This window comes from Dinoponera quadriceps, unplaced genomic scaffold (genome assembly GCF_001313825.1).
Source record: "Dinoponera quadriceps isolate SergipeBrazil2010 unplaced genomic scaffold, ASM131382v1 scaffold1846, whole genome shotgun sequence".
NCBI classification, from domain to species: Eukaryota; Metazoa; Arthropoda; class Insecta; order Hymenoptera; family Formicidae; genus Dinoponera; species Dinoponera quadriceps.
In genome coordinates this window covers 1,753,702-1,778,169 of record NW_014556140.1, presented here as the reverse complement: position 1 = coordinate 1,778,169, position 24,468 = coordinate 1,753,702, and the positions used below count along the sequence as shown (strand labels likewise).

At 38.1% G+C, this 24,468-nt stretch overlaps 1 protein-coding gene across 5 annotated transcripts in view; it reads left to right on the top strand.

The window, feature by feature from the left end:
* The first annotated feature begins 5,315 nt into the window (after positions 1–5,315).
* LOC106746977 (cystinosin homolog) overlaps positions 5,316–24,468 on the top strand; it is a 20,666-nt gene continuing 1,513 nt past the window's right edge. Inside the window, exons 1-10 of one of the 5 annotated variants that reach the window (XM_014624191.1) lie at positions 5,316–5,352; positions 6,027–6,349; positions 7,125–7,220; positions 19,658–19,710; positions 19,794–19,884; positions 20,441–20,623; positions 21,488–21,728; positions 21,959–22,078; positions 22,197–22,485; positions 22,594–22,696. In XM_014624191.1, the coding sequence (XP_014479677.1) occupies positions 19,671–19,710; positions 19,794–19,884; positions 20,441–20,623; positions 21,488–21,728; positions 21,959–22,078; positions 22,197–22,485; positions 22,594–22,696 (1,067 nt within the window). In that variant the 5' untranslated portion in view covers positions 5,316–5,352; positions 6,027–6,349; positions 7,125–7,220; positions 19,658–19,670. Of the gene's footprint in view, positions 5,353–6,026; positions 6,350–7,124; positions 7,221–19,048; positions 19,467–19,657; positions 19,711–19,793; positions 19,885–20,440; positions 20,624–21,487; positions 21,729–21,958; positions 22,079–22,196; positions 22,486–22,593; positions 22,697–22,782; positions 23,122–23,619; positions 24,067–24,468 lie in introns of those variants that run through there. The other 4 variants (XM_014624187.1, XM_014624189.1, XM_014624186.1 and 1 more) reach the window with 4 other exon arrangements.

The following is a 24,468-nucleotide window of genomic DNA, read 5'->3' as shown; positions in this document are numbered from 1 at the left end:
GATATATTATTAATAACCACCATTTCACCGCATAAATATTACGTATTGAGCGCGCGAATGTATAATTTGCCTTTATCTCATATACGTTAATTACGTATCGCGTTCGTAAATTGTTTTATCAAATGTTAGCTCGTTAAATGACCTCCCTTTAAATAATATCTCGGCAAAAGCCGCGAGTGTGGGTACTACGAAACACAAAGGTGAAGAGCACGTGATGCGTAAAAATAGAAGCCGACCGGTGGTGCGCAGTAAAAGAAGAAGGCCGGTTCGCTAAACATCTCGCTAAATAAAACCGGTACTCGCTTTTACATCGTGCAAAAAAAGGGAAATTAAACGGAGTGCTCAACGAAGGCCGGCGAGAAAAATGTATCTGCTCTGTGCGCGAACGACTTTTATTGCAGTTATAATTATCTCGACACGTGTCGCGACATCTGTGTATACGCGCCGTTCATTCTCGAACGGGCATCGAGTAAAATCTAGACGTTTCGAATGTATAATCATCGAAAAATCGGCACGATGCGTTTAAGTGTCATTACATAAATGAATTCGTTATCTGTTTCGATGAACGAGCCGGTAGAGATATGTTCATTAAAACGTTGTCAATTACAATACGCGATTATCTTGCAGCACATCGAAACCTTTGCGCACGCGTCTTTCGGCGATCATTTAATTTGGCCTTCGGCCACCAGACGCGTTTATCGTTGATGTAAAGTCTAGACGGTTCAATAGCACGATCGTCGAGCCGAAAGGGATACATTAATGAGCTAAGTGAGTTTGTAGTATGACATTTTTCACGTTCCGATTACGGACCGTTCGCTCAAACGTATCAATAATGCGATCGCAAAGCACGCGAATTGAACGAATCACTTCTCGACGTGATTTGCTTTTCTGGCGCTGCGATGGTAAAATTTCACCGACCGAGGGAGAAAGAGGGGAACAGGGAGTGAGTTATCGAATCAAATTTGCAATAGGTAATTATGGCGCGATATAATCCGTTAATGAAGCTATACGTTAACTCGACGTAGAATGGACTACTGAAGCATTATTTATAACAAACGCTAACAAATCCCCAGTCGGAAGCGCTTAACGTTTGATCGAGGATTTTCCAACATTGTTCAGAAATTATATCTGCTCAACTGACACGTGACGTTGCCACTTTGTGATTTATTTATGATATACGTTATAATTCCGAATTCGTACATTTTTAAACGCGCGAGGCTTCGCGCAGTAACGCACTCAGCTTGACCGCATGACGTCATTTCCAGTCGAAAAATTCAAATAAATATGGGGTCCAATTCGCGATGGTCGTTGACAATTAAGGAGAAAATGAAATATTACCGCAAACTGCAAATCGCACGAGTGCAAAAGATAAAACATTAAAGTACCTAAAAAAAAAAACATCGCAAACGCAATAAAGCTCTCACTCGGCTGGGGAACCTTTGTTTGTAAACGAATTCAACATATATTTTTTGTATTCACAGTTGTATTAACAATACATCGTCCATTAAATTACAAATGTTTTTATCTAGATAACCGTTGTAACATTCGTTTATCTCAATTTTTCGAATAAAAGCTATTCAAAACTGTGTATTTCACTCCGGGACACGCCGTAATTAATATGTTTCTTACCGAATGTACAGTTAACTGCACGTAGGAAACACTCGTCTGTTTTATAACCATCGTACAGTTATGTGCACAAATATATCTTCATGGTAAGAGCCTTGCAAAAAATTCTTTTAGAAGGATCCGTTTACTTAGGTGTATTTTGCTTTGTGATTCTAAGGACGGACAAAGAACTAGGTAAGAGAAATATGTTAAGCACACGGTACATGTTGAACATAACAACTTTGAGACCAAAAGATATTTCAATTTGCACATTTCCAAAGATAGAATTCCATTGATTTAATTATATTACTGATTATATATGTGACTGATATTTACGATACACACACATATATATATACGTAGCTAAATATTATCTCCTCAACGCCAAAGATCAAAGATTTATAAAAAAAAGATTACATCGCAACTCTAATTAGCAGAATTTGTTCTAGTCCTGCTAGTCGCGTTTCAAGGTATTATTTTATACGTAATCAGATCTTTTTACAGATGACTCTTATTCGTCGATCGGCCTCCTCCTCAAGATCGTCGTAACATCGTGAAAGCGAAACCATCGAAGTCAAGGCCGCCGGCGTTGCCTTTGGCCATTCATCGCGCTTCTGGAATTCGTGCCAATCGCGCGTAATCCGCCGAACGATCTAGAGCTTGACTAGGCCGTAAGCACGGGTGAAGAACTCAAGCAATGTGCCGTCTGAGTTACGTCACGTCACGCATTTGCTTCGTCATTTGATGACATCACGGCGTCGTATGCTCCACGAATGACTCGTCGTCATCGTCGTTCGCGAGCATATCGCTCACGTGTAACATTTCATGAGAATGAACGCACTTGAATGCCCCCCCCCCCCNCCCCCCCCCCCTCCCGCTATTCTGCCACCGTCAGAATTAGGCCCCTCGTAAATGGCAATGTCAAGGTATCGGTCGTTTAGGTCCCACCGTCGATCACATGATCATCTTTGTGCCAGTAAATGGACGATATGTTTAATTCGAAGTTACGATAGTAAGCGAGAAGCATACGAGAATAAAGAACTCTCACTTCGCACGTTCTTGAATTTCTGATAAGTTGTAGAGATTCGAGAGAAATGCACTTCGATTTGTTTCGCTTCATGATTGAATTAAAGATGCTGGATAACTTGAACGATATTGTTAAATCCTTCAACCAAAGAGCAATGCGCGATAATGTATAAAATAAAATATGACAGTCCTAAAACAACATCGAAAGAGAGTGAAAAACCCGATGAAGATTGGCATTTCTTTTTTATAAGGATGACTGATTTTACTATCAATCGTGCCGATCATCTTTGTATCACGCTGAATGAACGAAGTATCTACCTCGTTATTGTCGGTAAATACGATATACATATTAAATAAGAAATATATATTGTTAGCCATGTATCGCCAAAGTTGGAGATACACGTTGAAATAAAAACCCCACATAATTACGAGGGACATTTTGAGATAAGTATTTCAAATTTAGAGGCATCACGAGGTACTCTCTTGATCGCGTAATACCTCCAAATTCGAAATACGTACCTCGAACCATCCCTCGTAATTACATAGGGCTTTTATTTCAACTTGTATCTCCAATTTCGATACATGGTTAATTATAAAAACCGTGCAAGTGTATAATTATAAAAACCGCGCATTCTTTGCACGAAGAAATTTCTGTTAATTTGTAGATTAGAAAGAGGAGGTTCTTCGACCCTCTTAACTGCGCGATTAAATTAGAGATGCAAAACGTCAGTTTGTAACGGAAGTCAGATAAGATTGCAGTTAGCATGCTCGAAGAAAGTGGAAAATATGACGAGGATATTGTCAATCAAGATTAACACATTTCCTCGACAGAAATGGCTGTAATTGATAAATAAGGACAGGATGACGCGGTCATTTTAATATCGGCTTCCCTTCCTTGTGTGTACCGACATTAATACATCTCCTATTGTTCCACAAATACTATGAACGGATGAACGGCCGTTTATTCGGCGTTGGCGCTTCGACGAACGTAACGGCCAATTTTTAATGACTTTCATTGGTGGCGACTTGACGAACGTGCAATGGACTCAATTGAATTCAATAAACATCGATTAATTCCTTGGCTTGTTGCTTTGTCATCATGTCGTTGCACGTGCCACGCAAATAGTTCAATGCGTATTAATAACCCGAGAACTCTCGCGTCTGTGAATTAACCGATTGCCATCTACGAACGGCGGGACGACGGAATGAAACAGAACTAACAAGTTGTCATTTCGCTCAGATGCTTTATCTTGCCGTTGTATACAAGTGTCCTGTCTCGAAAGATATTATGCAATATAATTTCCGAGAAACACATAGGATCTTATTGTCACATTTTATCGTATTATTATTTTTGCTGCTGAACGTAAGGCGAAAGACGATATTACGATAATTCGATCATAAAATGACCCGTGAGAAAAATCACATGTGAGACTAAAACAACTTGACGAGAACAATACTACTATATAAATGTCAATTGTTACGGATTAAGTGGATGATGCTGTTAGAAAAAATTCGATACGAGCTAGGAAACAAAACACTCCATATTCGAGCTAATATTAACGTTATCTGATCGCCGATAAAAGTAAGCCGAAATAATCTTGTTGAGATACGAGATAAATGGTATTCGCCTATACCGAGAGACCCCTAGTCACGTCGGTAAATCGAGTGGATGAATCAAAAAGATGATCTTGTCACTTTTGCGTTGTGTTTGTCACTCCGAATTAATAATCTCGGAATTTAGACCCGGCTTAAATAAACACGTTTTGTTTTCTCGTGATATTTATTATATATCGATTATTATATATCGGTGCGACGGAAAGGCAAAATTACATTACGAATTGAAGTTGCACCATCTGAGAAACTCTGTTATATAATGATATCTTTCTTAGCTTCAAAACAGCCAAAACCCATGCTCGGTTCTTCCTATAATAAGGCGTGTCCGGAGGACACTGAAATACGTAATTAATCGGGATTTCCGCGCTTCCCGGCCGAATTTTAATTATCTCGCGCGTTCCCCCGCGCGAATACCGTGGGCGTCTCTTAATAATTCCGCAAGACGCCCCGGCGCTTAGATGAAGGCGATCGAAAGTGTTGCAGACAACTCGTATTAAATTTAATTAAGTGCCACGTGTCTCGGACGAGAAAATTGCACCGTTAGCGCAATATGCCGCGCACAGCGGCGCGTGTTGCACGGTCCGCAGCAGCGCAGCAACGGGAGAGAACGGCCTGGCGAAAAACGCGCGTCGATCGCGTGTGTCTCGTCAAAGGAGCAAACCCGAAGATCGGCGCGCTCGTTTCGTCGAAAAATATTCGCAGTGTCATCGGGAGCGAGAAACGTCGATCATGTGACATCAAATGATCATTCGTGCAAGAAGCACGAGCGAACAGGAGCGATTGAAAATAAGAGGGGCGGACGAGACGCTGCGGGTAGGAGGGGGGAGGGCGAGATTTTAGCAAGAGGGGGAAGACTCTCTTGCGGGATTTATATATACGAAGGAGCTTGTGCGAGCGTCATGAATCGTGTTCTTCGCTCGACGTAACGTAGATCGTTGTTGTTCTCACGTGGTGAATGTATTCGTCGCGCCCAACGATATAACACAGTTCCTCATCCAAGGGAAGATCGCGGACAAGCGCGGAATATCGGACACGCCGATTGTTTTCAACGTCATATATATATATATATATATATATATATATATATGTACCGGTGTTTGTATAATGGTGAGCTCGATTTTCTGCGCGTAACGCGAACAGTTCGGAAAGTTCGCCGCGAGAGCTGACTGTGACAAACTACAAGTTCCTTCCGACCGGTGTGTCGAAACTAAACGGAAACCTATAATTCCAGCTTCATTTTTCTCTTATTGCGTTCCCCGTGAAAAAATGCCTCTCGATCGCGACACTTTTCATTCAAAGTGAGCGCTGTCTCGTACGTGTCGAATAACTCGACGTCGATACCAAATGCGGGAGAGCTGTCGCGATCTGCACTTCGCAGTTGTACGGTGAATAATTTCGTTGCCGGATCATTTTGGCTTTCATGACTTAAACAATCGCTTCGGAAAGCCGGATCGCCTCGTTGCATTTCGTTGCGCCGCGTTCGAGCGTCTGTCAATTTATGAAATTACGCGCCACGTGATATCCCCGAATGTACCAACGTTTCGCGTTTTCGCGATTCAATCCTCCTCCACATTCCGCGATAACTTTTCCGGCACATCCTGAATTTGTTCACGTATAACAGAAAGAGATCAATAACAGCGAGCGGAATAAAAAGAAAGTGGAATGGACCGGTAACGCGAAATACTGATAGTCGCGAGAATCGAAGGAATAACGGAACTTTTGTCGCACACACACACAAAAATAATAGGAATTCGTTTTAGATGGATTTATATTTATTTCAGCTACAAATTCCTGATACGATCATCTGCAGCGAGAAGCAAACCCGTGCCCGAAATCGTGTTTCAACATTAAGGAGGTCACTGGATCACTGAAAATCAAACACGATAGGGGCCTTGACTGGACGTTAAAGTCGAAATCATCGCTCCGTGACCGCATTCATCAGCAAGCTGGAGTCCTTGGACGGTGCCGAGTTTGTGGTCGGAAGTGTTTGCTCACCGGGATGATAACCACACGGTTCTAGATGTGATAGAACCGAAATCCTTCGAATCAAACGTATTTTTCCGAATGTAATTGGATCGATCGATCGATAGCAACACACACGCTGGTATGTTTCCTCGTTTCATTTTGCAGCTGAGAGCGACGGTATCGACTTCTTTTTTTGTTTTTTACTTTCCTTGTGCGAACATGGATAAATATAACCGGGAAAATAATAAACTTCTGCAACCTAATTATCGGATAAAATATTTCAAATCGGAATTTCATTCGCCGAATTTTTAAGTGGCAATCAAGTTACTTTGATAACAATGTTATAAGACTTAATAACAAATTTAATAACAAAGTTTCAATTTTTTCATACGTGTGACTTGGCATTTGTCAAATGATTCTGGTTATTCCGACGGTTGCACAACGCGGATTTCAAGAAGTTAAGAAAAAGTTTATCACAGATTATCAAAGCATTGTGTCAATGAAGATAACATCAAAATAAATCTTTCATGACTCTGATCTGAGAACAATTGATCTACAAATTTTGCTTCCAATGTGCGTGCCTATGTAATTTTTACTACTTGCTAATTATTATTATTATTTTAAACGTTAATTGTCGATATCCAATTTTCCTTTTCATTTCATAATTATATTAATACTGTCATTCTAAATGAAATATCAACTAAAATTCATGCTCTTCAAGTCATATCGATTTTCTAAAAAAAAAAATGACTGATATAATGAAAGCAGATAAAATTGAATCACTTTCGTGAAAGGATAAAAATTTTTCTGTCAGCGAATGGAAAATTGTGACGTAAACTCTTTCTCGCTCTCTCGATTCCTGATTACAAGCATCCATATTTCAGCAGCTTTTAATGGAAAGCATCTCATTACAGACGGTCTCGTGAAGTCAGTTGTAACGCGCAGAGATTGGACATCTCTGTATCCTCGGAGGTAGATTTTAACTGTCGCGGCTGAGCGAAATTTGACAGGTGAGTGAGCGCTACGGCGCAAATTTTTATCGGTAAATCAGGTAGCGAGTGAAAACCGGCGGAGCGCATCATAATAATCACCATAATCGTTTAAATCAACTGAAATAACGTCGCGGTAGACAAAAAATGACGAGATAATGGCGCAGATAAGTCGAGCCGAGTAACAAAACATTGCCACTCGTAACCACTTACAATACGTAATCTCTCTATTCCGAGAAAAACATATTCGCGTTATTTTTTCCTTCCTTGTGTTTTTAACATGACGTCATCATGAAACACCGACTGTAAGAGACCGAAAGTCTAAATTCGCGCACGGTCATTGTCGTTCCACGGTTTGGACAAAATATATATTATTTACGAGTAGTCTTTTATACACATCGATGATCGCAAAATCTCCCCCACGTACGCGCTCATTGAAGGAACGCCGAAAGGGGGACATCGATCACGATAAAGTGCCGTTAAACGATCTCTATGGCGAGGTAGCGGTGAGGATTTTGCGCCGCATGAATTTACGACAAAGCGATCCGTCATTTTCGCCAATCGTGCAATGATTTAATTTCCGTGAAACTGGCCGTGAAATCAAAATCGATCCGGGCCGCCGTCGCGCCGCACGACCGGCCGTCGGCGAGCAGGGCGTCGTTATTCGAAACCGGGGAAAACGAGGGCGTTGAATGCAAACAGGCCGTAAGTCATTGACACAAAGCGCGCGCGCGCGCGTGTGTGTAACAAAACGCGCGTCGATGAGTCTCGTGAGTCGCGAATTTCTCGCGAGTCAGCGATTTCTTCGCTCGCGCGCGCGCGCGCACGTTCTTCGTCGCGACTCGTATCTGCAAAGTGATCATCGAAGAAGTGTCGTCGGAGCTGAGCAATTAGTTATAGCGCTTCCAAGGGTTGGGAAAAACTCAGAAAAAAATAAGAAAAAAGCAGATTTTTACAATTTCCTTCATTGAACTTGGAAAAAATCTTTTTGGTCTAAAAAATTAGTTTTTGTAATCATTTGAATGATATACTCAGACAGCATTACTTTACTAATACAGTATGTTGTAAGTGCACATAAATAAATACATAAATAAATAAAGTGCACATAAATAATACATAAATAAATAAATATATAAGTAAATAAATAAATTAATGCATAGTTTAAAATCTTAATATAAAATGAAAAAAAATAAAACATATTTATACACTTACTATATGATATTGCATAACAGTTACAAAAGAAAAGAAGGGAAACAAAAATACATATTTGTATCTTGTTCAATTAAAGTATTTTGTTGTGCTTCAACGCGTTTCGATAACTCGTCACTTTTGTTATCGCAAATATAAATGCTTTTGCAGATCACGCGAAGCAGCTCGCGAAAATATCTTCGTCTACTATCAAAAATATTTTATTTAAAAATTTTTTTCTATATACTATACTGTTAACTCAATTTCACTTTAACATATACGCAAACAATATGAACACTGCATGTAGTATGCATTACCTTTCATTCTGGACAGCTAATTTTCAGCTGGTTATTGAAATACATACAAAACCTTCTATAAAACCTGTTATATACTACAATTGTGACTGCGACTAAAAGAGAACGGTTGTAAGACACAGGAAATTTATGCCTGTCTTTAAAAACAACCATAATAGATTTTATTGCGTCCAAAAATCATTTTTTTCGCCAAACAATGTTGTTTTCGTTTTCTCCGCCGGATTTAATTTTCCCGGAAAAATAACAATACTAATTAATTGGCGGCTAGCGAGCTTCTTTAAGTGACACTTAGAAGCAATTTTAATTAATTAATTAATTAATTCGTTTTAGTAAAAATTATCAGTATATTATTTTATATAAACTTTCGTTAAAAAGAAATGCTTGATCACTCAATTAGGTTGTATAATGTCCTCTCGGAATTGAACGAAAGCTCGTTATCGTCTTATCTAGATGGAATATCGCATCATGCGTTACTCAGCGACACTTTTCAATGTAATGCAGGAAAACGAAATCAGCCGTTATCACGAATCTTCCTTGTAGCGTGTCTCGCACGTGAACATCATCGCAAGTCATTTAATCTCAATCTCAATCATCATTTCACATTGGTCTCGTTATCGATAAAATTCCAGCGTAGACATTCTTCGGTGGAAAAGAATGCGCAATATTTAACGATAAAACATTTTATCTTACTACAAAAACATTACAGTTACATTAATAATACAAATAACGCGAAGACTACATGTGGAAACTTCGACGTTGGCAACTTCATTCGTTCCGGTCGTCACGTTTTAAACGGCGCGATCGCGCGCACCCACGGTCCCAGGCATCCCCTCTCTCCGTTTTCCGAAAATGGAATAATGATGAAATTTGGATGAGAGCTGTTTCCCTATTCTGTGCGAAAATTCCAGCGTTTGTATGCACGCGCGTGCTGTAAAGCGCGCCGCTAAAAAACAAATAATATCGCGAGTCGCGATGAGGGAAAAAAAGGGGGCAATTGTCCGAGCATCATAGTAGCTCGAGCGTCACCAAGGAAGGAAGGTACATAAATATTCGCCGGTCATGCTAGTCGATTAATCCGCGATCGCGTCGATATTGATATTAAAATTCAATAAATTGTGAATTATTCATGAAGCGCCGGATCGGGCACATGGGGCCTGCGCGCGAGCTTTTTAACTTCTTCGTACTAGATAACGGCGCTTTTATCGATGCCGACGGAATAAGCGACAGGGAGAAGAGAGAGAGAGAGAGAGAGCACACACGGTGTATCACGCAAATACAGCCGTTAACGATGCAAGTTTTTCGCTCGCGAGAATTTTGCGAAAACACGCACACGTAGCGGCGCGTCGTAAACAAAAGTCCGCCGCCGTTCCGCAACGAACGGGAATTTTGCAATGTATCCGAATACAATGGTGTCGAGTCGTTTTCCGTGTCACGAGCCCGATACCACGAACCTTGTTTGCATCTTTATTATCGAGTAGTGCGCGCCGAGATTGCCAAGCTGCAGCCGAACGAATCGAAAGTGACTTGGAACTCGCAATCGGTCAAGGCGAACGGACAACATAACTACGGCGGCGACAATAAAAATGTTATTAGTGCCCATGGCGTTCGCTCTTGATTAACGTTATGCGACGTTATCCTTCTACATTGCACGCAGACTGCTAATCATCGACGTCAGGCGAGCAATTTTCTTACACTCGAATCGGAAGGATAAACAATGATATAGAGTAAAAAGTTCCCATTACCGAGGCTGATTCTATTAGCAACGGAACTCATTTTTTAAATAAATTACAAAAACTAAAATGGTCGGAAATGGCGCGATGAATTTTGTTCTGAAAATTGAAAGTGTTAACATTCATGTTGTATATAGTTTATCATTTAGACATTAAACTTTTTTTTTACGATTAAAGAATGTTTTCAAATCACTTGACTTAAACAATGTTTTTTTTTTTCATATCTTGGCGTAATGTCGATATTTTCTCTCTCAAAATAAAACTTTGTATTTTTAACATAATAAAATACGTATTCTAATTATTTTTAATGAGAATAAGACGTCGGTAATAAAGTTCAATTCATATGTATATTTCATTTATCGAGTTCAGTAATAGACTGCCCGTTGAATTAAGAAGACTTAATTACCGTCAGTTTTCAGTAACATTTCTCAAGTTTACCTGATTTCAAACGTACCTAAAAGATCATAAATATAGGGGTTTTCTATATAAATATAAGTATTATACTTTGTGAATTGGTTATTGCAACTCGGTATAATGTCTTACATTCGGTGATATCCTACTGTACTTACTTTTTAGAAGTCTCGGTAATTCACGCAACATTTCTTTCGAATAATAAGAGAAAGGGGTCAAATCGTCAGTATAATCGTCCGAAAAAATTTGAATATTGCAATTAATGTCTAAATGTTTGTGTGAAATAATATGGACACCTGGAAATAGTAAAATAATACTTTGATTGATATAATCAATCGGGATATATTCTTCTAACATCGGTAATGGGATTTTTCACTCGAGTGACGATCAGAATTGCCGAATCGTATTGAGAAGAAACGCAAACGTTCGAACTGACCGAAAAGAATTCGCTCCTCAAATATAATTTCTAAATTTTTTGGTGTGAAATCTCCACTCAAAAAATGGAATGACAGCCGAATAACTCGAATTGAAGTAACTTTTCACTCTTATGGAGTAATACAAACAAAATTATTAATAATACCTTAAGAACAACGCAGTGAAAAAGAATACGTATTGAAAATTGTAAATTAGAAGAATTCACTATTTTTGAAGTAAAACATTCCAATCGAGAACAACTTAAACACTCGTTCCAAACGAGTGAAACATTCACTCTTGTGAAAAATGAAATGTCGCTCCATTTCAAGTGACGGTATTTTCACTATCATTTGAAATGAATTAACTGTCGCTTGAAGTGAAGTATCATTTTAAGAAATTTAAAAAAGTAATATCGTACATACGCGATCGACGAGACGATCGCAATTATGATATATAGTGAATACAATTTCGACAACTAATTTTCGATGTGATACCGCGAGCTTTCACATTCTTAGCGCGCAGACACATCCATCACAGCGCGCCGCATATTTCGCGCGCGCAATCGCGATATCGATCGGTCGCGAGACAAAGCGGGATCCCGTTATCGATGAACACGTGATTCACAAAGCGCTCTTCGTCATAAATAAGACAATCGAGCCGCGACAGGTTTCTTAACTTGATTCACGTGCTCAACAGTCAAACGCGTTAACGATTAACATCCCGTAAGTTGATTGATACATTCAATAATACGTTACTCATTCATACCCGTCATGTCGGTGCAAAAATTGACCGTGAGCTAGTGACATTAATTAATTAAGGACATTAATCTCGAAGCGCTATGTCGATCTAAAGTTAAAGCGCACTTAGGTAATGATATACGAAACGATATATAAGTAATGTTTTCAATGTCGCGCGCGCGCACGCATTCCTATCTTACCTCCGAAGATACCAGAAACCATATTAAGGAGGATTATACTTTATTTCAACGACGAGATATAAATCATCTTGGATTAATTAATTTAGAAGCGCTTGCAGATTAAGGAGTTTCAATGAATTAAATCTTGCGAATTTTAATCTGTTCTACGAGAATTGGGAGTTTCAATTACAGAGAATTACGGTTTTAAACGAGAATTTATTTTTACGGATTTCTGCTTTAAAACTTTTTAATAATGGACTCAGTGTCAAAAAACGTTGAGAATAAAAAATATCGTTCGATAATTCTCTCTTTTTAAATCACCGAAAATTCACTGAGAAATTCTTTATAAGTCGGCAAGAGCTATGCGCTCTCCAGAGTATCTCGTATAACTTTTCGGTACTTCGATAGTTTTCTAAAATATACGTCACCGTCCAACCTGCCGCTGCAGAAATACCCATTATTACCGAGATCTAAGTTTAACTTTCCCGAATTGTTCATGCGCTCGCGGGTCGATGCGGGTGAGATTTTATTTCAGTCCCATTATCGCGATTGTTTGTTAAATAAAATTACAATGAAACGTCGCGAAGTTATAAGAGCACAGAACAGCGATAATTTAACCGTTATAATGAGAAATATAAATAGAGCTTAATGCACATACATCGCCGCTTACGGCAATCGAGGATATCGGCCACTCGGCTGCTCGAATTAGTAATTCGGCGGAATGGGATAAACAAATGGCGTAATTAAATATTCACTCTCGTTCCACCGGTTTGTAAATTCGACCGGATTTCGTTCGGCCAACATACGACGACACCATTTTTATTTATTTACGCGATGACACGTTACAGCCGTGAGCGGAAATTGCGTATTGCCTATATCTCACGCGCGATACGTACATTATATCTCGCGTTACATTGAATTTTACAAACGCGGTCCCACATCGCCAGCACGTGGATGTATTTATTTGAACGCGCGCGCCGCAATTAATTCGATTATCTACTTATACGCGTTATGTATGTGCGCTTTGGTTATTAACTGTCATAATTTGTACGCCAGGAATTTCTACTTTACACTTGCAATTTTGCCAGCTAAAGAGATAATTTCACTTGGCAACGCGTACAGTCCGTAACGCGTTTGCAAACGACGTCGAACGTAAAGCGATTTTAAAATAGATCGTCAGACTTTGTATTATATATATAAACAAAAAAAAATTGTACTACTTGACCAATTCAAACTCGAGTCTTCCTTAATGGAAATGTCGAAATATGTCAATAGTTCTCAAATTATGGATAGGTAAATAAATGATACATACGTATTTTGACGTACGTTAAAGAAAAAAACTCAGTGACTCATTTATAAGCGAGAATCATAAATTCTTGATAGAAATCGTATTAGAAATTTAGTAGATCGCGGAATATCAACACGGGGTGAATATATTCTATGAAATTAAAACAAAATATAAATAAACGGCGCGCGCGCATATCGCGTTAAGTAAAATAAACTGAAGGAGGAATATAACTAAACCGTAAGTAAAATAAACTAAAAGAGAAACAGAGCACGAAAGCATCGCATACGGATTTATATTGTTCAGTTTTTCGCGGAAATAAACCAAGGAAACGCAGAAAGTCACAGTCTAGTGATAAAACATACAATGGCTGCAATATTAATTTTACAAAAGTAATTAAAATTTTTATAATAGTGACATTATAAACGAAATATATATTCAGTTCGCAAGATATTTTAATTACCGATAATAAATTATTCTCGTTTACAGAAAAAGAGATTCGAAGATATCAAATTATTGAGAGTATTCAATTAAATTTATACAAAATGTCTGCATACGCGTTTAAAAGGATAAAAAAATTAAAATGAAGTGCGGAAATATAAACATCGTCAAGCTATAATAATTCAGGACATGTGTGCGACATAATGCTAATAGTCTATATTTCATTGGTACTCTTATTCTATTGGCGATATGTTGTTATTTTTTTTCTTCTCTTTTGCTGTTCAAACCCTGTTTGCTCAAACACCTCACGAAATCCGATATTGCGATAAGATCAAACGCGCTGGACGGTGATATTAATATTGGAAACCGGATCCGCGATACAGGGTAGACCGGCAAGGAACTCGTAAATTTACGTCAATAACCGACTAGAGCGTACAAGAAGAACACAAGATGATCGTGGAATAAATAGTATCGCGACTGAAGATGCAGTAAAATATGCAACGGAGAATAACGTCGTGCGAGAAAATTTGCTGTTTATTACATTAAATTAGAGAAATTGGATTAAAGCATGAGTTCGAATCGTTGGCATATCGGAGCTATTCGATTGCGAAAATATCAAATCAGCGCATATATGCGAACGAATTTACAACCTCCCATAGCTGATCCCTGCAATACGCACGTCACAAATGTGTACATACGATTGAAATCTATCCAGGACAATAATGGCAAACAAGAGTAATGAAAAGGCAGAATACGAAAATATAAAAAAAAGAACGGGAGGATAAGAATTTTGATGGAGCATTACAACACAAATTCTCTCTCTCTCTCTCTCTCTCTCTCTCTCTCTCTCTCTCTGTAATGAAGCCATAATTGAGTGATTTCTCAACTTATTAATTTGTGACATCATTTATGCGTGATACCGTCGAGATAAAATTGATTATCGGCCGAACGATAAGAAAGGCAGACTGAGATACCGAGAAAATCCGAGGGAGATATCCGAGTTGAGCCGCGATATTGGCCGGCGATATTTTCCAAAAATGAGCTGTCGTCGTGTCGCGTTGCGAAAATAATTTCGTGCCAGCGTGGCGCGCTCGCCAACGACGGCGCTCGCGCGTCGCCAGCCATGAAATTCGCGCTTCGACGAACAATGCCCATCAATATTCATACGATAAAAGCATCAGTGCTCAAATTTCGACGTTGCTATTACAAGCTGTTTTCGAACTCTCCCCGTATGTACACGAATCCTGGCAATCGTACGTGGCGGCTATTTTCTGCGAGAACAAGGGTTGGTGTACGCGTTACACACTCCCGGTTGCGCGCGCTTGGGGTCCTAATAATTCATAATACGCGATTGCAGGCGTGCGACTATTGCGCGCCGGTTTGTTTTCGAATGTACTAGCAATAAATAATGGGATCAAACGGAAATTAACAGAGCTAAATTCTCTCTTTTCGACTGTAATCCCGCTGACTGCGGCACGGCTACTGAACGGAGAAAAATTGCGTTACAATGAATATTGTTATTCATCGTGTTCGCGGCAACGCGAAATCGCCGGATAAACGCGGGTACGACACGCGAAACTGAATTCTCTCTCTTCAAACGAAAATCGTAATTGCGCAAATGCAGCTGCTAAACGAAGGTAAATTGCATCGCCCAAGCGCCCGCGTATTATTCTTCTGCGCGCGTGTTATTGCGGGGAGGAGAGGGATACAATCGACGTGTGCACACGATAAACAATCGAACGAGTTATATCGTCTAATCGCATAAACAACATTCCAAGTGCGTCACTTAAAACGATAAGCGCGACACCAAAATACACGACGGTATCGACGCTGCGCGTCACACCTCCCGCGAATGTTGCGAGACATCTCGTGCGGTTCGTGAAAAAAATTCACGTTCAAACCGGCGTGCTCACGTGCTCGCGGCAAGAGGCGTGTGTTGCAGAGAGCCTGGACGACTTGGTGAAAAAAAAAAACAGAAAAAAAGAGAAAAAAACGAAAAGGAAAGAAAGCCCCGATAAAATCGCGAATAGAGCCATAAAAAATTTCTCGACGGCGGTCAACGGAGTGCGGTCGCTCGTATATTTCGCGCTCCATCGATCGGTTCCGAGAGAGAGAGAGAGAGAGAGAGAAAGAGCCCCGACAAAAGCGGCGACACCGCGCGCGCGCGCGCAGAGTATTTAAAACCGTTTAGCCGGCAGTTAATTGCGCCAATAATTCCGCCGATGGAATAATAATGCCGGGGCCGCGCGCGGCCCAATAAATCCCGGAGATTCAGACGGGCCGCCAACCGCCTCCGAGAGTCGTCCCGACTACGCACACCGTAATGATATATTGAGCGACGCGTGGCCGTAATGTCGACATTTTGCCTTAATGTATCATGGCAAGGGAGAAAGAGAGAAAGGGAAAGGCGGCGGTACCCTTGAAATATCCTCAAATATACGAGGAAACTGATGGCTCCTCCGCCTCAATGATGCGCGCGAGCGACCCTTCTCTCCCTTTCTCTCTCTCTCTCTCTCTCTTTCTGTCTCGTGGGTATTAAAAAAGCGAATTACGCCACGAATGAAATTACGATAACGTGGTTGAGCGTGTGTGCTTTACGGTACTACCGATGCGGATCTTTTGACGTGCGCTCTTTGTTAATTTAATTCTGCGCAAGTCCTTAAAAGTGAAATATGTTGCATGAGATATGCGTCGGGGAAAAAATTGGAACGAGAACGAGTCACCGACGTAAGTCGTACACTGTTAAAGAAGAAGTTTTTAAAAGTACTTAATAGCGTTTCTGCTAGTAAATTTAAGAATTTCATATTGAAATTTATAACCTTGAAGATTTTCAGATAATAGTGTTATTAGTGATAAAATAGTTATAATGCGATAAAATAGTTACGATACATATTTCTCTCGAAATTTTTAGGAATACGGAAAGGTGATATACGATTGTGTGATATACGAATTTTACATTGTAAGGAAAAGAAGAGAGAGGAGAGGACGGGATTTTTTTTTATTTCGGGAACATAATCTTGCGTTCCCGAAATAATATTAACGAGTCGCCGTGTATGATTATATTTTCCGATCGCCGACGAGTTTAACTCAGCGCGCGATTAAAAAATTGACCGTGATAAGAAATTAGCATGAGACGAGCATTAAGTCGGCCAATCCGGCAGGCCCGGTTGGTGTTAATCTCTAATTTATGATAATCGTTATTACCCGTTCGTCCGGATTTTAATTCTGCCTGCTGCGCGCGGATCGTTCGCGTGGTATCGTACACACAAATTAAGGAATAATACGCGATTGCGTGCGAACGTAACATTGTTACCGACAAGATAGGAAAGCTCACTTCCGGAATCGCGGCCAATGATCGTCTGTTACTGTCGCGCTTAATTGAATTCGCGGGCATAACCACCATAGAACGTATTTAGCTAAATACGAAATAAACGAACGCTTATTTTTAGCCACCACGTTGCCGCCTTATTTTCGCGAAATACTGCTCTTTTAATCCGACCTTAATTAGAATCCTTTACGTTGGGTGAGGTTACGGTCTTTTTGTTTTGCTCGAGCGCATTACGCGCGCGCATCTCGACTCGAATAAATCTGCAATAGCCGGATATCAAAAATAAAAACTCTTATTTTCTCTCTCGCATCGTCATCGGCCTCGGAGAGCATTTTTGAAACTTTTTCAGCCGCAAGCTATAGAAAGAAACGCGATATCACGTCACGATATATGTAAACATGTACGCGACTAAAATATTACGAGAATATATACTCACGGACGATATTAATAGGTACATGATAATTTCCAATTTTACAGATTTATGTGCTTAAATGAGCATATAGAAGCAAATATACGACACTGATATTTTAATATTTGAGTAAACAGAAGTATATCTTGGATAAACATAATAGATAATTAAATGCTGATCGCGTGACGCATTAAATTGATTTCACGGTCTATTAACGACAGTTGCGATACGCGAATTTGAAAAACACACCATATCCTTGAACATGATTAACCGTATGCAAGATTTCTTACAGATTACCTATTCGGAAAAAGAAGAAAATAGAAACACAAATTCTCTGTTACATATGCTATATCGATCATGAATATTCTAATGAAAAACTGAATTTTCTCTACTGAACTTCGTCGTGAAATGGCTCGATCTCTTAAGAAATCGTATGAAATCTCAATTTATTAATTCACGTATAATCTGACCTATCTTATTATATCCGCGTTAAAACTACACGTTCTCCCTTTATCATTTTTATCACGCGATTTTTCTCCAACGCGCAAAAGTAAATGTGTCTCGTTTGTCTTCGTCACTCCGTTCGACGTATCGCTTTCTCTCTTCCCCTCTCTTTCCCTCCTTCTGCTCTAACTCAGTTGTTATCACACACCATCCCCCCTTCCCACCGCTCCTATCTTTTCTATGTTCTTTAGGATATTTGCCAGCCTTTTCATAATCTCGGTGGAACTTTACCGAGACTTGACCTACTAAAATATATTTATCGTCTATTAAGCATTGAAGTGCAAAAACATTGAAAAGGAGAAGAAACGATCGCGCGTGTAACGCGAATTGCATGGATATCGCGAATGTGGATTTGTATTTAAAGCTTGATTAATAAGCATATCGATAACGAAAGGAATGGAATGTCGATAACCAGAATCACAGCTGTTGAAACCCGCCCGGCAAAATGAGACTTGTATTTCTCACTGACGGTATTAATCTGCCTACACAACCAAACACATTGCAACACGATGTAAATGAAATATATTATTTCGCGTGATGCAATGTGTTGTTGTTTCATTAGACCAGATTATTGAAAAAAGCTCGATACTGCATTATCTTGCGAGCATAATCAGTATCAGTACCGCGCGTTACATCATCCTTGTAGCATTCTCGTCGCAAGGTTCTATTTATTAAACAAGAAAAAAATTAACATGTACGTGTGTGTATGTGTGTATGCATATGTTTCGAAGAAATGCCGATAATTCTGTCAAACAGTCGAACAGCTCCACATACAAATTTTATTCTCTCAATCTCTCGCCGCCAGTATCGTAACATTTTCGCCGATAATTCTTATAATCATCTCTTATCGATTTTAACATGCCGCAAAGTGTAGTAGCGAGGCCGTCGCGATCTCGAGAATTTGAGTTCACGCGATATCACCGGCTGTGTCTTTTTTTTTTTAATTAGCTCCACACTATTTTGCTCACTTCGTACAACATTAGTAAGAATAATAACGGTGACAATGACAACAATGACGATAATAATAATACTGATGATGACGACGACGACATTGACGGACACTGGCGTCATCGTCGCCAACTAACGTTGACACTGATAGCTAGGAAGGTCTGATAAAGCCGCTAAACACAATAATATTGCGGAATGTGCTTGACTTCACGCCGTTTGACTTCTACATTCGGTCATCGAGATCATCGATTCTTGCTGACTGACAATCAGCAAAATGATTGAGCGGCGTGTCAAACGTCATCGCATCGTACGAGTCTGTGATCATTCCCGTGATTCGCATTTTGAGGTTAAACACGCCGTTCGCTCGTACGTCCAACACGTAAGAAACATGAACGGGCGCGAACATTAATTAATTCTGCGAGCGAGCCGCGCATTTCGTTCACTTGAACGTCCGCAATTACACACGCACATGACATGCAAATGATTGAGATGATAATGCTATCGTTAAAATTGTCGTCAACGCTGAGGAGCGATATATGATTTTAAGCGTGGCTTATCATTCTGTTTCAGCCGGTGTGCAAGTATGGCTTCGTTACGCTACACGTGGATCCTCATATTTTTAGGTGAGGCACGGTAAAGGAAAACAATCCTTTATATATTGATATTATCCGCATGTTAATCATATATTGCCGCTTTATATTTGCAGTTTTAAAGTGTGTTCAGGCAGACTTGAAAGTGTCTACGCAGGATTTAAAAATCCAGATCAATCACCCAGGATCATTTAACTTATCTTTAACGTGAGTAATGATTGATTAATAATGATTGTATGCCACCAGTCCAAGTTATTATAATGGGCTATATTACAAATGTCCGTGGAGTACTTTTAGATTTTATCAGCTATTACACGGCCACAATATGAAGTTATATTACTTTTAACAACGCGTATACATTCACACTGTAATTGCAATATCATGCGAAAACATACGTGTTTCTGATGTTCACAATTTATTTCTACAAAGTAAATCAACTATAATTGATTAGAATTTATGTTGCATATACCAAGTATATGCATTTTATTCACCTTCACTCACATTCACTTAATCGTAGCATGTTCTAGACATACCAAAGACGATTTCGTCATTTGCTTCAGAAATAATGATAGCAGCATTGACTGATAGCAATATTAATCTAACAGAATGTGATATCAGTTGGTGGATTCTATACTTTATTAGTTAATCACGGACATTTGATTTATTATATCACAAATTTATATATTGGAATTCTGAATATATAGAATATTAAAAAAGTATTATTTTTGTTGCTAAAATTATACAGTGTGTCTTTTGTTTTTAGGAAACCTTTACCCATTAGTGGAAGCGTGACAGTAACGATAGTTGCGCAGCATCCTGATTTGATATCCACCAGTCCATCTAGTTTTAATATTACAACGAATCAGACGGAATGTATACAAGTAAAAGGCCTGAATGCAGGCCACTCGATTCTCAGTGCTAATATAACACCTAGTAATATTACAGAGTAAGTATACATACGCCCACACACCCACCCACACACACATACACGCACGCACGCACGCACATATATATATATATATATATATATGTATGTATGTATGTATGTATGTATGTATATATAATTGCACATTTCAGATATGGTTCTAAATCTTAACTTGTTTGTAAACTCATATATAAACTCTAATCGGCTGTACAAATACGCACATCTTCATTTAAGTAGTGTTCGTACTCTTAATTGAACCGCTTATATAAACAGCAGAGAGCAGAGACCTATGGCATTGATGCCTCCATTATCTTTATGACTAATTCCAAAACGATTCCAATCAACACGTTACATTCATATTCTCATTACTCCGTTAGCCGTGTATGCATTGATAGCCTTTTGACCTAAACTTGTCAACCAAGCTAAAACTTGAGATTTTGCCAGTCTGTACCCGGATTTGCAACGGATTACTTCCTAGTATGGTAGCGACCGTTAACGCGTCTGTACCTAATAGATGTTCTCAATTATTAGTTTTGAGATGTTAACAAGCGACTCTTGTGCAACATACTCAGTTAATTTTGTAAATCCACAAACTCCAAAGCTTATATTGGTGTAATGTGCTCGCGATAGTGCTTTAAAAAATAGTGCGGAAAGAATCTCAAGATTTGAAGAAAAAATAATTACAAAAATTTCCTCCAAAAAATGTCTATGTATAAAATAATCGTTATACCGCGAGATCAATTGAATAATATCGATTTGAAGTAAGCAAATATATAAAATGCTATTTTTTGGTATCTTTTATTATATTCGAAATATATTTTTACGTAATGTTTTACATAAGTGGAAATAATTTATTTTGTATATAATAGTTCCTTTTTTTTTTAGTGTCTCTCAAGCATTTGTTAGAGTGACTATAGAGAAATCGGAGACACTGTATCATATCAGTGCTGTGGTTGGCTGGGTATACTTTTTGGCATGGAGTATAAGCTTTTATCCACAAATCTACAGTAATTACAAACGTAAAAGTGTTGTGGGTCTCAACTTCGACTACCTATCGTTAAATCTCGTCGGTTTTCTTATGTACGCGTTATTCAATTGTGGCCTCTACTGGATACCTGAGATTGAGGTAAGATATCGTCGTATTCGTTATATTCATCATACGGGGCACGGAATGTATAAAAGAACCAAGAATCTCTGATAATGACGCAAGATAAGATATAAATGAAACCCGAGACAAATTTTATCACATCTAGTATAATTCAATAGGAAAATGTAACATTATTTACGTTATACATACTATTTTATTCACATACGTGTATAATTTAATTAATTCTCATCTTGACTTAATATTTTCAGCTTGAGTATTTCAATCGATATCCAAAAGGCTTGAATCCTGTCCAAGTTAATGATATATTTTTCTCTCTACACGCATTATTTGCTACTACAGTAACGGTCACGCAATGTTTTATTTATGAGGTAACTAAATGAAATTTTAATTACGTAGTTAATTGATGGAAGTATTCTTTCTCGAAATAACACATCGCCATACTTACAGAGATCGAGATTTAATTATATTGTTTTCTTCCTCCTCCAGATTGGCAATCAGAGAGTATCAACGACCGCGCGTATTATCCATGGAATATTTTCGTCATTTATATTAATATCTTTGATATTATCCTTCGTCAAGATAATACAATGGCTAGATTTCCTCTATTACTGCAGCTACGTTAAGCTCAGCATTACGCTTATCAAATATGTGCCACAGGCGTTTTACAATTATAGGAGAAAATCTACTGTTGGCTGGAGCATTGGAAATATATTCTTAGATTTTACCGGCGGTATCTTATCGATGCTGCAAATGATACTCAACGCTTACAACTACGGTAAAAATATGTTGCTAAATTTATATTTTGATTTTATATCCGTACCTAAAATTTATAATTTAATTCCGTCATGAGACGTGCTAATTCACATTAATTTTTTGATCTCAGACGATTGGGAAAGTATTTTTGGAGATCCAACTAAATTCGGTCTTGGATTCTTTTCTGTGGCATTCGATATATTTTTCATAATACAACACTATGTCCTGTATAGGTATGTATACATGTATGTTTTAACATTGCATGTGGTCTATGCTTGTTTGTTCGTGCCATTTAAGGCTTCATCGAACAATTTTTTAGGAATTCGTCGCATGACTATATTTAGTTTGATCTGACCGCAAAACTATTAGGGGCTTGCAAACGTTTATCGAATCGTCTATGATTCATGTGCTCAAAAGATAAATTATATCATAGACAAGGAATCAGACTATTACATGAAAGCTGACAGAAAGTAGTGGATGATGATTGTGGATACTTAGACTGAAAAGTGAAGATTGACTCGATAAATGACTAAATACTTTCACACGTGTATTGTTCCTTTATCAAAATAATTATATATAATAAACAGGCAATAAGATCCCAATTATAGATGTAGTTTGTTAGACATATTTATATATATTTATTATAATTTATAATTTTAACTTTTTAATCAAGGAGCCTTATAATATTTTGTTTTTTGTATTAATTGTTATTTTATATTATTAATAAAAGAAATGTAGGTAAAAAGCTGTGGAACGCTTCTGCAAGCCTCTAATAATTATAGCATGTTGAGAAATGCTTTTCGCGAGTTTTATGCGAAATAAAATTGATGTATCACTAATACGCATACGGAAAATGCAGATGTTTTACTTAACATTTATATTCTATATGTTGCATGATTGGTTGTACATTGATTTTTTAATCATTAATTTAGCAATTAACTCAATTTGCTACTTTACTGCATTAATTACTTGTTATTTAATTAAACGTCAATAATATTGCGCACAACGAGAGTGCATTAAAGTTTCCTTACAAGAATAGAATACCCTCTTATGACTTTATCATATGTACATTTGTGTTGCCATTCCATCTCGCCTATTTAATGAACTACGCAGCCGTAGATGTGAGGTAGAGCAAGCCCGATATTTAATTTTACAGATATGTCGATGAGAAGATGATTGACCTGAAGGGCAGAGTATAGCGACTTCGCCAACGATTTAATTTCCCTCCCTTAAAATCCTCCTATAAATAGCACGTGTTTTACACGTCTATTTTTATATTACCTGGCATACTTCGCATGACTATTTTATCACTCATCAATATCCTGCATAATTAAAAGATATCATCGGACAATATGTATACGGTAAAATATAAAACGCGTACAATAGGTGTGTGCAAGCACATGTGATATATCTTGAAAGATAGTTCGATTTTTTGTATATATATTTCTTTTTTTAATGTCAATATTTATATTAAATATTCTACGGATTATGCTTTTATGCGGACCAGAGATATTTATATATCATATAATTTATAGTATTATGGAGAGGACAGAAATCATAAGAAAGCTATATTTATTTATCAAAACTAATTGAACTTCATAACTCTGCAAGATATATACAAATTATTATTTATATTATTTTAATTGCAAAAATCTCACTCATTTGTAAGCATATTTTATATACATGCATATAATTATTTTATATATAATTTTGTACGTATTTTTTATATATAAGCAAATGTGTGCAATCGAAAATTCATATATATTACTACNTTTAGAAATATTTTACTTTTGTTATAGTATTTTTTTATAACATCTCTCAAATGTATATATTTAAACATTAAGTCTTTTTATCAACAAGTTAACGCGTATATATATGAATAATATCGTAGCACTGAAATAAGATTCTTTCTGTTTTCCAAATGTTAATTTCAATTTGTGGTCTTAATAGACTTTATAAAAATTAAAAGGACAGTGCACAAAGTGGCATTATATGATATATCATA